This window comes from Paramisgurnus dabryanus, chromosome 20 (genome assembly GCF_030506205.2).
Source record: "Paramisgurnus dabryanus chromosome 20, PD_genome_1.1, whole genome shotgun sequence".
In the NCBI taxonomy this organism is placed as follows: Eukaryota; Metazoa; Chordata; class Actinopteri; order Cypriniformes; family Cobitidae; genus Paramisgurnus; species Paramisgurnus dabryanus.
The window spans coordinates 8841032-8855515 of NC_133356.1; the positions used below are offsets into that span (position 1 = coordinate 8841032).

The window sequence follows — 14484 nt, forward strand, 5'->3', positions numbered from 1 at the left end:
AAAGCCCTTTAAAGCTGCATTGAAACTGCAATTCTAAACTGCATTGAAACTATAAACTAAAGTCCACCATTTGGAGAAAAAAATCATCCAAAATCCTGGAATGTTTTCCTCAAAAAAAAAAAATGTATTTCTTCATGACTGAACAAAAAAACAACATACTGGATGTATATTATCATATTTTTTTTTTATGAAAGTGGAATATTCCTTCATTTTTCAGCTCCCCTAGAATTAAACACTTGATTTTTACTGTTTCAGCTGATCCATTCAGCCGAAAATAGTCCCCTTGGTAACTTTCAATAGCAGGGGACTATTGTCGAGCACTGCATAATATCATTGCGCCTGCTGCAGACATGGTACGGCAGCAAAGTCCTTGATTATTACGCCAGAATGAGAGTATAGTTCCTAGCCATATCGGCCTAGAAAATTGCAACTTTTAATTTTCCATCTGCCTTAGTACACGATGTAACTACAGAAGAGTCAAGTTTTAAATAGGAAAAATATCAAAACTCTTTGGTTATTTTTGAGCATGATGCTAATGGTCTAATCAGATTCAATGGATTATGCTAAGCTATGCTAAAAGTGATACCGCCAGACCCGGAGATCGGCTGAATGGATTCCAAAACTGTAAAAATCAAATGTTTAAAGGAACAGTATGTAAGAAATGTATATCAATTAATCATAAAATGGCCTGATATGTCACTAGACATTAAGAATTAATTTTCATTTCAAATATTTATATCACTGACAACAGTGGCCTGGCAAGGATATTGTCATTTAAAAAGTGGAGTTGCAGCCCTCAACTGATGTTTATGTTGTCATTTTGCGTATTGGCCACTAGTTGTGTGATTGCAGTACCAGTTTTTACCACAAGGTTTGTGATTGCAATACCAGTTTTCGCCACAATCCTACATACTGTTCCTTTAACTCTAGGGGAGCTGGAAAATGAGCCTATTTTCAAAAAAAGTGGAGTGTCCCTTTAATAAAGCCAATTAATTACCTTTTCAGACTTTTCCTCAATGACATCTGGATTGCAAAAAATTTCAGCCTGTGCTACACGGAGCAACGAATCAAACAGAGGAACTGCCAGTTCAGAATTCACGATTCCAGATCGTGAAAGCTGATCCCTCACTTCACACAGGGTCTCCTCCACAGACTGCAGCTGCAGAATAAAAATATTTATTAAAAATGAGTCTTGATGATGTCAATCAAAGCTCAGTTTTAAAACCTAGCATTTCAAAATGTAGGCAGAAACAAACTGTTTTGTGTGTACCTGGAAGGAAAGATCTGGTTCAAATCTCTGCAGTGCTGAACTGGCACCGTGAAGGCAGATAGCTAGAAGTGCCTCAAGCAGTCGAATACTTTGTAGGGGCCATTCCTCTTCAAGAGCTGTGTCACCTGTTCTGCTCTCCATCTGAGAGGGGCTGGATGTGTCATTTAGTTCAAGCCCACGTGTTTCCTTCGTATCAGAAATCTGGATGGGTGAGTCTGTGTGGGACGGACTGGCTTTACCTTTATTCTCTCTTTTCTTCTTGACTTTACACTCTTTGATTTTAGAGGTGAGTTTCTGGATGACCATTGTCATGAGGCGTGAACACACATCCAGTCCTCCCAGTCTGAAAAACTGCCTCTGAAAAACCGGACTTGCCATGTACACCCAACGGCACACTGTCCACACATCGGCAGCCCTCCTCACTTGCTCTTTGGAGGGCAGAGCCACGCTATCTGGGGAGAGGCAAGGTAGACGGCCACCCAATGGCTCACTGGCTGTGCTGTCGTAGCCTGAGGTGTCTTCTGAGTCATTCGCAGAGTCTCTGTCAGAGTCTGGCTCTTTGCTCACGCAAAGGAAGATGACACACAGGAAAAGGTTGATTGTGTTCAAATGTGCCTCGCCTCGGTTCCGGCCCATTCCGGAAAGAGACACTTTCCCGCTTTTGCCCTTCGGTTGAGGGCATGCCTCTTTCAGGCCTTCGTAAAACTTAGTCAGGCTCTGCGGGCCCTCTGCGGCCCCACGTGAACCCAGTTCCTCTACGAGTCCAAGGACAGCCTCCCTCTCCTGAGCTTCTGCTCTTTCTAGCTCCTGCACGGCAGATTCAGCAGGGTGGTGCCACGCATTTAAGATCAACGTCTCAAACACTTTTAGCACCCACGGACGAGTGCAGTCCAAGTAGATTAACTCTGTGGCTTGGTTTAATCCGTTACAACTCAGGAACAGGTCACGTACCACCCGGCTGAAAGTAAACAAAAAAGACAGAGACTTACAGGGCATTTTAAAGACAAAGGTAAATAAACTCTGCGCAAACATACAAACTTATTTGCCTTTGGAACATTCGCAGACATTTAACGTTGTTTTATTCCTATTAAACATTAATTGAAAAGGACAAACAGTGGCAATTCATTAGAGAAAAAGGTAACAAAGCCATACCTTGACTTTAGGAGAGCAGGCAGGGTTTGAAGATAAACCAGCAATACCTCAACAGGAAGGCAATGGGTATGGTAGCTGCATATCTGGCTACACGCAGTCGATGCACCAAGCTGCTGAGCATGATGGGTGAGTTCCACACCCCGCTGAAGCACTGGGTTAAAAATATGAGTGTAGAGTTGCCATTGCACTACTGCATTGCCCCGTAAAGTCAGCTGGCATATGTGACTCGCGATCTGTTGACTCAAATGCCAGTCCTCCCCAAACACTAGCTCCTGGTAGGCCTCTAAAGCATCCCACTTCCATAACATATCTTCAGCTCCTCCACTGGGCAAGATACCTTGAGAACGATAAGAGGGCAATGGGGACGTGGATAAGTTTGATTCCTTCCCAGATCCACAACCTTGCAAGGTCTCTTCAAGACCAGGGAACTGGCTGCTATCCAAAGTGCAGATGTTACAAGAGGCAAGTTTGGCTTTTTCGGACGGTTGACCACCTCCGAGCTGTTCTAAGACAAGTCTACTAAGCACACTCAGCACGTGGGACTGGTAGTTCCGCAGTCCTGGGGCTTGAAAGGCCTGAAGCAAAGGCCCTATGACAGACCTTGGGTCCATACAACAACAGATGCCAACAGCTTGGACTCCAGCCAGCACCTGCAGCACAGCGGGACCTGAGGGCGAGAGGCGTTGGAGGAGACGCAAACATTGGTGTGCGCAAGCCGCAAGGCAGCAACAGCGTTCAGGATATCGCACTTCTCCGTCACGTCCATCTGATTCCTCCTCAAAAGGGTTACATCGAGCTGCCTGCTTAAAAGCAGAGACTGGCAAGCCAGAGAGGTCACGATGATGGTGCAAAAAGTGGGAGTATTCACAGCGACGGTGTCGGCGACGTGCACAAACGGACTGGTGCAGCTGCTCTGACTTGGCCCTCTTTACAGCACTGATTATCTTAAGTACGCCGGCTATCAGACAGCGCAGACGCTCAGACGCTTCGTTGCCTACTTCTGAATCTCGAGCTCCCGCTAAGGCTTCGAGGCGAAGAGCTGTTGCCTCAAAGAGCTCCAGGCCACGGTGTTGCACAAATTCATGAACTAACTCAAGAGACTGACTGAAGAAAAAAGGGTTGGGAGCCGAAACTTGCAAGCAACCCAGTAGCAGCTGTAGGACACCCTCAAGGAGTTCTGGAAGTAGCATAGCCCGATGACGGTACCTTGAAAAGGAAAAATCCTCTTGAATTTCCTGCAAAGTCTTCTTTGACCTTGGAGCAAAGGGGTCAGCTTGCCTTTCTAAACAGGCACGAATTTTTAAAGTGGCTCTTAGAAGGTCAGTCAGACTTCGACGCAGATTATCAGGCAGTGTTTCATTTTGACCCACGTCTACAAACATTAAGTGCAAAATGGTGCGTAAAAGCATTCTTTGAACAAGTGCAATTGGTTCCTCAGTCCAGCCTCCAGCCAGCTCATCAACTCCGCCTCCACCACCAGGTCCACAGCAGTCACCAAACTCTGTGAGTATCTCTGTAAGTGTGGGAACAACACTAACCACCAAACCTGGGTTGTGATTGACAGTCATGTCAAATTTACAAACCTTTTCAAGAAGTGAAAGCAAAACATGACAAAGATCAAATGGCGAGTTCTCCATGCGGTTGAAGATTGAGAGAGCTGTGGGATCTGCTAACATGTTAGCATCCAATGTATGGGAGCCAAACAGTCTCACGTGAGGTTGGGATCGGTCAATAGTGCTCATGGCGTCAGGGGTAAGATGCTGCGACGGTGGATGCGATGGAATGTTGGAGTGGTGAAGCTGGCAACTAACACGAATGGTCGAACTGTGGAATCGTCGATGTTTGCTCCCAGCGTTTGTGGTTTTATCATCAGAGTTTGCTTCAGAGTCTGATGTGGAAAGCTGAGATTTGCGTGCATCCCTTACAGAGTATCGCTGAGCTGTCCTGCGTGACCGCCGTGACTTCAAAGAACCAGATAAACGTTTCCCAGAGTTCTGTACATCACATTTATCTTGCCCCGCCTTATGAGGGATGGTCCTTCCCTCCTGACACAGAAACACCTCGAGTAACGAAGACAAGGTGAAATCTAAACGAAATAAAATAGTAATAAATGAGTTGTTTAAACTTATCTTGACTAGCATTAACATGTTACACAACCTGGTTTAATCTGGTTTTATTATAGCAAGTCCTCCAGAATAACGGGAACTAATAACCAAACAATTTGAAAAGGAGCTGCAAGAACAGATTAGCATGCCTGCACGAAATACCTTCTCTCTATAGGTCAATGAAAAGTCGTATCCTTTGGGCAGGTAAGCAGCAACCACACTCTTTCCTAATTTAAGACATGTCATGGGTTTCATTTCTTGTGCATGCTGTCAAGAACTTATCATTTATAGAGTCTTTGAAAGATCGAATTCACAGCCAACAGATGCTTTATAAAACATATCATAAACATCAAGGTGTAATCTAATATTAGCACAAAGGTATTTAATGTAAGGTTCAAGATGATGGGTTACAGCCAAATCACTTAAAATTCAGCTTGTAAAAAGATGCAACCGAAGGAGTCAAAATTTGTCTCTGGATTTGGGATCAAGCCCTTTAGCAAAAAAATTAGCAGTTTTGACTTGCTCTTACCTGGAGCTTTCTCCTCCTGAACAGGGATTTTCCAGACCAGAGGTAGCAGAGATAACAAGAGTGTAAGCAGCTCTTCTCGACAGGTCAGCTCCTAAGTGATAAAGGTTTAAGATCGAGAAGTTAATTCAGGATTAAAATTGAGCTCCTCTGTGAATCCAATCAACGATAGTCTTCTAGTATTGATGACCACTCAGAAACGGATTACTCTCTATACAGAAGTCTCTACAGACTTTTCTCTCTTTTGTTTAAGGAAGTTTCAGAGCTGTGCAAATAGTAGACAGACACCAATTGGCACTAACAACTGTAGTGAATCCCACAATATTCTTTTAATAGGCGTAAGTCAAAGAAGAGTGTGAGGTACCCTTAAATACTGGCTCCACCCTGAACGACAAAGCATTCTTCACACAGAGGAGAGAAAGCACTCTGACAAGTGTGAATTAAAAGCAAATACAGGAGGCTGCCCGCCACTGTGCCATCTGACCACAAATAAACATTCTCATAAGGTAATTAGCAAAGTGGTCAAGGAGCCATATTGACCTGCAACTATGCAAACATACGAGCGATTGATGTTTTGTTGAGAGAAAGCAGAGTTCTGAGAAAAGGTCCCCTTGTCTCGTGAGTAAGAGCCACTCCAGACATGATATGTTACATCTCTCACTTCAAAGACACAGAGAATGAGGGAGAGAGGGGGTTCAAAGAAAAAAAACACTTGCATAATAACGCTGTACATTTACAATTATGCATTTGGCAGACGCTTTTTTTCCAGTACACTACAAGATACACATTTTTATCAGTATGTGTGTTCACTGGGTTCGAACCCATGAACGTTTGCGCTGCTAATGCAATGCCTTACCACTTAGCTATACAGGAGCAAATAAACTTTGTTCACTAAATAAAATATTTTTACTACTCACTAAAGTTTATTATTTCCATGTTTTGAGGCCATGGCAATTTAAATATTCAATATATGAAATTGAAATTTGAAGTTATGAAACTTGACTGACGTTTAATTGTCTAATAAATTATGACGAGTAATTGTCTGTTTTATTGCTTTGACATTTAATTCTCATATTTTTTTGTTTGTTCATGAAATAATTTTCACAAATTGTAATTATTTAAATAAAATATTTTGCAAGGTTTACCTCGCAGTAAATATTAATACACATAATAACACATGTGTAAACAAAGTCTTAATAATAAAAACAAATACTATTCCTTTAAGAATAGCATCCTTTACTTCCCTAAATTTGGAATTGCTGTTTTAGAAATGTATGTTTTATCTGGCAATTCATACTACTAATCAAAGTTTTGCAGCATTTATTTGAATATTTTTTCCACTATATTGAATGGCTTTGCAATGTATCGCATTACATTGTCAGTTAAAGAGTAACTAAACCCTAAACCAACTTTTTTTAGTTAATGATCTGTAAGAATGGGGCTTTATTAGTGCTGTTCATTGATTTTAGTAAGTTTTTTGACATTTGGGTATAAAGTGTTTCAATACTACAATATATGGTGTAAAAACGTCTGAGTGCTGCCATCTTCAGGTTGAACGGTGGCTACTGCAGTTGAATTTTCCTATTGGATGTTGGGTCCAAAAAATTACTCGTGACGTAAGCAGATTCAAGCTCACCACGCCCTTGTTACGAGCTCACCACACACTAGTTCGTCCCCTCTATCTCCTTTGGGATCTGCCCACTTTTCTTGCATTTTTCAAATATTACCAGTGGGTGGAGTCACGCTCTGACCAGGGGTTTAGTTACGCTTTAAGGAGCGCCACCTCATACAGTCTCGTTTATACAGGTGCTGCAGCTCCCCCTTGTGATTTTTAAAGAGATGTGCAATCATTGCGGTGAACTGAAATCATCGCGATGAGGTCAAACAATCACAATGAGACGATTATTTAATCATTGTGATAGCCTGTTATTAATTTAATTTCTGTTCCTGAAAAGTAAAGTACTGTAAGATCAATCTGAAAAACCTGAATTTCATTTGAATGTTTATTCTGTTGTATAATTTTTTTTCACATGGAAAACGGAAAATTATGTTCACACAGTCTATCCTGACGTTCAATGACGTCATAAAAATATCAATTAAACTAAACAACTACAACTAGACAAACAGCTAAGTTTTGCTCTAGATATAACCATGTCCTTGTGTGTTGGCTTACAATATCTTATGAAGCTTTAGGCTGACCTGATCAATAACATAGTCCAAGGTGCTGAGGAGCAGGAAGCCACGTCCCCGCACCAGGTACTCCCCCAGGGCCACCATGTGACTCTCCTCCTCATCCTCTGCCCGCTGGGCCACTGCACTGCACAACTGATGCACATCCGTGAGGAACTCCCGTGCCAGGGTGTTACTGGCCCCACTCATGTCCGAGCTGAAAACATAAAAATACAAAATTGAAAATCGCAATTTTCTAACAAACAGTGAGCTTCATGTGAAGCAGGAGATAGATTTAAAATTTGTGATATTTCTAACCACACATCCAAGTACATGGCACAGACTAATACGGGTGAAATTGTAATCTACACACTCAAACACAAACGTTTCCATGTTCCCTTCCCCTAACCCTCACAAAATGCATTTTTAGATTTTTAAATAAACATCATTTAATCTGATTTAAAAGCTTGTTTCCTCATGGTTACCAAAAATGTCCCTATAAGGTCTGACCATTTCTAATATTAGGCTACAATCTTTGTGGGGAGATTGTACACTGTATGGAGGGATCATAGATATGTATACGGTAGGGATTGCCAGGTACACACACGCACAAACAGAGAGATGGATGGATGATCGATAACTCCCAACCCTAAGAAAAGCTTTGCATTTACCGATTACAACCTTTTGACCTCATCAGTGCAATCATTTTAATAATGCAGTCAATCAAAAATCTGTGAGAATAGATAAATACAACAGAATCAGACTATGAACTTGTTAACCGAACTAATGTTATACAACAGGTTAAGGCCACACACACACACACACACACACACACACACACACACACACACACACACACACACACACACACACACACACACACACACACACACACACACACACACACACACACACACACACACACACACACACACAACATTCGATTAGATCTTAAGCCAGGTGTACAGTATCACATTGAGCAGTTATTCCATCCTCAACCTCTGGATGGCATTTCAGTTGTCTCACTTTACCATACAACATTCAGGTAGATGCTACAAAAGACCTTAACATGGGCTACAAAACATTTATTTACAATTACAAAAGACACAATACTAATAAATTAACATTAACATGATCAACCTGTTAACATACTACTGCCTCATACATACACTTACACTATATAAAAATGCCTAAAATGCCCTAAAAATAGGTAGATTTTTAAATATATGTAACATAAATGTACAAATGCTAATTATAATCTAGTCACATCTTCATACTGTGCACACGGAGAAACAACTCTTCAAACATACCCACTATTAACACAAACTGATCCTGCATTATTAAGACACACCTCTTTATTCTCAAAATTAATCAAAGAAACACTCACAGTATTCAAGCGGACCTCCTACAGCGAGCTCAATGAAGAACTCAAAATCATCAGCATAGTCCGCTAATAAAGAGTTTTAGTCATAAACTACTATATGTCCAGCTCAGTATACTGTAGATACTGTAGTCTCCGCTATGCATGCCTTAACACTCCAATAATGACTGAATTTTCTGTCCTGTGCTGTAAATTCCATTAAAAAAGGAATTTCAAATGAAAGCTGTCCAGATTTAGAGTTGATCAGTGCATCACATGAAAGCATGTGATGTCACATGGTCCGGCAGCGGCGGGCTGGGAAACTTCAGGTCAAGCCTTGGGGTGACGGGTTACAATATGAATCTAACATAAGTCTGATGCTAAAACAAAGTGACTGATTACCAAAAACCTTTTAACCCTTGAAAGCATTAACATGATAACAAAAACATTCTTTTCCTGCAACTTTTCATCCCAATGCTGAAAATTTTTATTCAGCCAGAGTTTAAGGAAAATGTTAAATGCTCTGATTCATGAAATCACTTTGAATAAAATTAATAAATGCTTATAAATGCAGCCATTCTGTATACATAAATTAGGCTTATTTTGACTTTCAAAGCTTAATATGCAGAAAGTTTATGAGAATCACCCGTAAATGTATATAATTCTCTCTCTCTCTCTCTCTCTCATAATATTTTGCAAGCCTTTATCTCACATTACCTTTGTATCACCCAGAAATATGCAGCAGGCAAAGCAATAATCACCTTTGCAGAAAACAATCACTCTGTATACAATTTATGAAGGAAACCATTAGGTCAAAGGTAAAAAAAGACACCCGTGTCTGTTAAAAAATTACGACATATATTTTAAAACTAAATAAGAACTTTTCCAACTAAAATCGAGTCAATAATATAAAAGGTATTGCAGTATAATTTAAAATCAAACAAACTGTTTGATATCAGAGTTTGACAGTGTGTCTGTGTCCAAAATCGCCTACTTACATACTATATAGTAGGCGAAAAGCAGTAGGCGAGGCAAGTAGGACAATATGTTTGAATTCAGTATTCCAAAAACTGTTAGCGAAAAGTATCCAGATGACCTACTACTTCCAGCAAGATCCCGAAGTGTCCATTCAATGGACTCTTTACTTTAGTTTTCCAACAAAGAAGGAGATGCTTTGTTTTATTCAAAATTGTCCAAAAGTGGTAACGCAGATCTATTCAAATGCAAATACATATATTAAACAGCTGTCCCCCTTGTGGTTAAGGGGCTGTCCACACGGAGACGCGAATCACTGTATACGTATAAATTTTTTATCGTATTGGCATTTCGTCCACACGGATCCGGCATTTTGGGAGACTGGAACCGCTATTTTTTGAAACCGGGTCCTAAATTGCATAAATCTGAAATCGACACCCTTGCGGTTTCGTGTGTACAGCCTATCCGTATATTTTGTGAAGCGAAAACGTCATCACATCACGTGTCGGCAGCATCACACGTAACAGCAACAACAATAATGGCGGACTACATGATTGTGTTCATGCTACAGAAGCTACTAAGCCTACTAGCTTTATTACAGCAAAATATATTGCTTCTATGCAATTGTGGTGAGCAAGCAATAATGGACAACACCATACGCCACATGCTCTTAGATCCACCACGGAAGACAAATAGGAGAAAGACAAAAAGAAGCTTTTGCTCTTGAAGTTGTTGCATTTGCAATCACTTCTTCTTCTTGGTTCGTATACAGCGCCCTAGGTTATGTGCATGCTCAAAGTCTTCTTCTCCGTGTATATCTGTGGCAGAAGTACAGCGCCCCATACTGGTCTGGCATATATACTACACCGCTTTCAGTCGGTTTCAGTGGTTTCGTTTGTGCGCAGATATTTCTTGAGACGACGCCGTGTTTACGGATTATTTTTTTTAGAACGAGAAAAAAAATGATCGGATAGGGAATGCACCGGCTTCGTGTGGACAAAGCCTAAATTGCACGTGTCTAACGTCGCTCCAGTTAAACACTAACTTGTTGTTATAACGACGTATGTCACGTGATGTATCAACAAGGTGGATGTAGTACATCTAAATTAATTTATCCTACCCATATTCATAATATATAGTAGTACCTACTGTTTTAATGGTCGATGAGTAGGTACTTTATCTAATTCAGTACTTACTGTCACAGTATGCCATTTTTGGATGCAGCATGTGTATGTGCTTATCTGAACCTGCATCCAGCTGTTCATAAAGTTATCTGCCCTTAAATTAGATAAGGGTTTTGATTGGGGTCAAAAATTTTCATAAAGAACCTTCGTCCAGCTGTTCATAAAGTTATCTCTTTAAATTAGATAAGGGTTTCGATGGGGGTCAAAAAGTTTCATAAAGAATGATCACGCGCTATAAGTGCTCACATCAGATGGCTCATGTCTTAGTTTGGTTCCTGTTTCTTGGCTGGAAGTGCACATGATCATAAGATTAAGATTAAGTGCTGAGAAAACACACTTAATTGGGTGCATGGCATGTAGCCACTTGGCCAGACAAAGAAAGTCTTCTAATCGCTGGCTTCAATCAGATCCCCTCAGCACAATGCTAATGAACATATTAAGCTCCTGTGGCTGGATGATAGGATTTCGAGTTCATCTATACAAAAGATTTAACTGATTAAAGTGAAAAATAAATTCCTTAATGGTAAAATATAGTGATGAACAAGTCTTAAAGGTAAACACCACAGTTTTTCAATATTTTACTATGTTCTTACCTCAACTTAGATGAATTAATACATGCCTATCTTTTTTCAATGCATGCACTTTAAACTTTGTACAGCGTTTCTTAAATGTGTAAGCATTTAGCCTAGCCCCATTCATTCCTATGGCTCCAAACTAAAGTTTTATTTTGTGCCACCATACTTACTCGTGTAACTACTCATGGAGCAGTCTTTAAATAGAGAAAACATGGAAGTGTTTGGTGGCTTCTAAATTCATCCCTGTTTGGATCCTAAGGAATGAATGGGGCTAGGCTTAATGCTAGCACATTCACGACGCGCTGTACAAAGATTAAAAGTGCACACATTGATAAAAGATAGGTATGTATTAATTCGTCGTAGTTGAAGTAAGAACATTAGTAAAATATTGAAAAACTGGTGTTTTCCTTTAATACCTGAAGTAGATCCAGTGAGTAAACATTTATATTTAGCGTAGATATTCTAATACACAAGTGCAATTAATTAATCTGATGTAAAAGCTTTGTTGGGAGTGAACCAACAACATTGGTAGTGTTCACTACAGAAAGCTGTAATTTCAAGGCAGCTCTTAAATTTCCAATTTCCACAATTCTTATTTTTTAATGTAATATTGCATTGTTTATTATAAATAATTTATGTGTGCAAGTCATTTTGTTTATTAATGTGCCCTCATAAACCTCAATCAAAATATTAAAATGTACTTCCGCCCCCTTGTGGCGAACATTCTTTAATGAGGTTAATTAGAAAATATATCACAACATGGAAGTAAAGTCGATCGTGACTTCCTCTACGCAGGGACTTTAAACATTTCAATAAAATTCCTTTGAGGATATATATATATATATATATATATATATATATATATATATATATATATATATATATATATATATATATATATATATATGTGCATGCTGTGTTAACCACATATTCAATCAGTGGATCCGGTTTGAAAAAAGAAGCGCTTACCAAAACTTCAGTGCATCTTTTCCTCTAAGGTCACTGATGTGTCTCACACAGTGGAACAGACACAGAAAACTCTCTAAGCACTGAAGAATCACCTGAAACACAGAAAAAAAGAGATTACCTAAAAAAAAGTCTTTCATTTTTAACTCTTTCACTGCCAGCGTTTTTTTTAAATGTTGCCAGCCAGCGCCAGCGTTTTTCATGATTTTCACCAAAGTTTAATGCCTTCCAGAAAATGTTCTTCTTTATATATATAAACATACAATATACCAAATGAAAGAACAGACCCTCTGCTTTCAAACAAAAAAAAACCTGTTTCATTCTACCTTCAGTGGTTCTTTTGTAATCAGCTTTTGAATAGAGGTAGGTTTCTGCAAAAACACCACACTTTGAGCAAAAAGCAGAGATAATTCCATTTCTGTGACGGACTTTTCATAGAGATCCCATTCAGAGCGATCTTTAAAACAGACACGGACATGCAGCCGCTTGCCATAGTGCAATACTTCCGGGTTTAAAAAAGTTGCCACCTGGTGGATAATAGCGGTATTGCGGAAAGACGGAAAATCTCGTCATTGGCGGGGAAGCGTTTTCTCTTAATTGGCGAGATATCTCGTCAATGGCGGTGAAAGAGTTAAAGGCAGAGTGCACGATTTCTGAAAACCGCTTGGGAAAAGGGAGTCGGGCCGACTACCAAAACACACTTGTGGCAAATCAGCAGTAAGGGGCGTGTCGTCTAACCAACATTGTTGCGTATGTGTGGGGCGGGTCTATCAAAAGAAAGTCCAGATTCTATTGGGGTAGGGGCGCGTTTGTTTAGGTGAATTCAAATGTCAACAGTATCTTTCACAGATCATAGACCCTGCCTTTAAGGTATAATAATGAGATCAGTAGACATTATCTTCCTAATCCATTAGTTTTTATCTATAAAAGTCATTGATTTAGTCATTCCCTGCAGCACATTCACTCGAGCAGTGAGCACTCAAAATGTCCCAGCACTTCACTGTTTGTCCTGTCAGCCTGTATTTACTGGAACAGACACAGAATAAACACATTATACTGAAAGACCTTCACTCACATGAGCAACGAAGTAGACCCTTGAAACTGTACAGTATTACAACTGCTGGATACAGCCTACATGACTGCTTGAAATGTCATCTTCCTTCACTATCAAAAGCAGATTTTGTGCATAGTACATGTAAATTGGAAATTGGGATGCAGACAGTGTCCAGTTTTTTTTTACATCATTGGCAAGCAAGATTGACAACCCAAAATGCATGTAGGCAAACCTTTAAAGGATTAAACATAGTAAAATACTATAAAAAATAAATGATATTGTTAATGCTTATATCATTTTAATACAACTACATCTCTCTAAGAAAAAACAAGTACAGACAGCCAGCAGCCACCTCAGGTGTCATGCTCACAGATGTTGCAGGAGCAGAATCAGTTTATTACAATAATCCATGTGACTGAATGTGTGTAATACATCACAGAGATTGAGAGTCATTAAATAACACATAATAGTGGACTAATGGACAGTGGCACAAAAAACAGGGCACAATTATATCTTACATTCTTTAGAAAACAAACTCAAAAACAGAGCGTTTCTCACAACTAACTTTTAGGTTTTAGGTATTTTAAAGGAAAAAATTACAGTTTTTCAATATTTTACCATGTTCTTACCTCAACTTAGACAAATTAATACATACCTATCTTTTATCAATGCATGCACTTTTAATCTTTGTAAGGCGCCTTGTGAATGTATTAGCATTTAGCCTAGCCCCATTCATTCCTATGGCTCCAAACAGGGATAAATTTAGAAGCCACCAAACACTTCCATGTGTTCCCTATTTAAAGACTCTTACACGAGTAGTTACACAAGTAAGTATGATGGCACAAAATAAAACTTTTGTTTGGAGGCTTAGGAATGAATGGGGCTAGGCTAAATGCTAACACATTCAAAAAACTCTGTACAAACATTAAAAGTGCACGCATTGAAAAAAGATAGGTATGTATTAATTCATCTAAGTTGAGGTAAGAACATAGTAAAATATAGAAAAATGGTGGTGTTTTCCTTAAAGTAATAAAAATATTTTTCAAATGTTTAGCAAAATGGGAGTATTCAGAATAGGCATGGGCCGATTACCGGTTTCAAGGTATACCGAGGTTTAAAACAGTCAAGGTTTCAAAACCACTAAAATG

At 39.5% G+C, this 14484-nt stretch overlaps 1 protein-coding gene across 1 annotated transcript in view; it reads right to left on the reverse strand.

Moving 5' to 3' along the window:
- The window catches only part of lyst (lysosomal trafficking regulator), a 65998-nt gene that overhangs the window by 39737 nt on the left and 11777 nt on the right, over positions 1-14484 (reverse strand). Inside the window, exons 3-8 of the mRNA XM_073812890.1 lie at positions 12286-12377; positions 7253-7439; positions 5057-5147; positions 2423-4508; positions 1271-2228; positions 998-1159 (exon numbers count right to left, since the gene is read on the reverse strand). Of these exons, the coding sequence (XP_073668991.1) occupies positions 998-1159; positions 1271-2228; positions 2423-4508; positions 5057-5147; positions 7253-7439; positions 12286-12377 (3576 nt within the window). The remainder of the gene's footprint in view (positions 1-997; positions 1160-1270; positions 2229-2422; positions 4509-5056; positions 5148-7252; positions 7440-12285; positions 12378-14484) is intronic.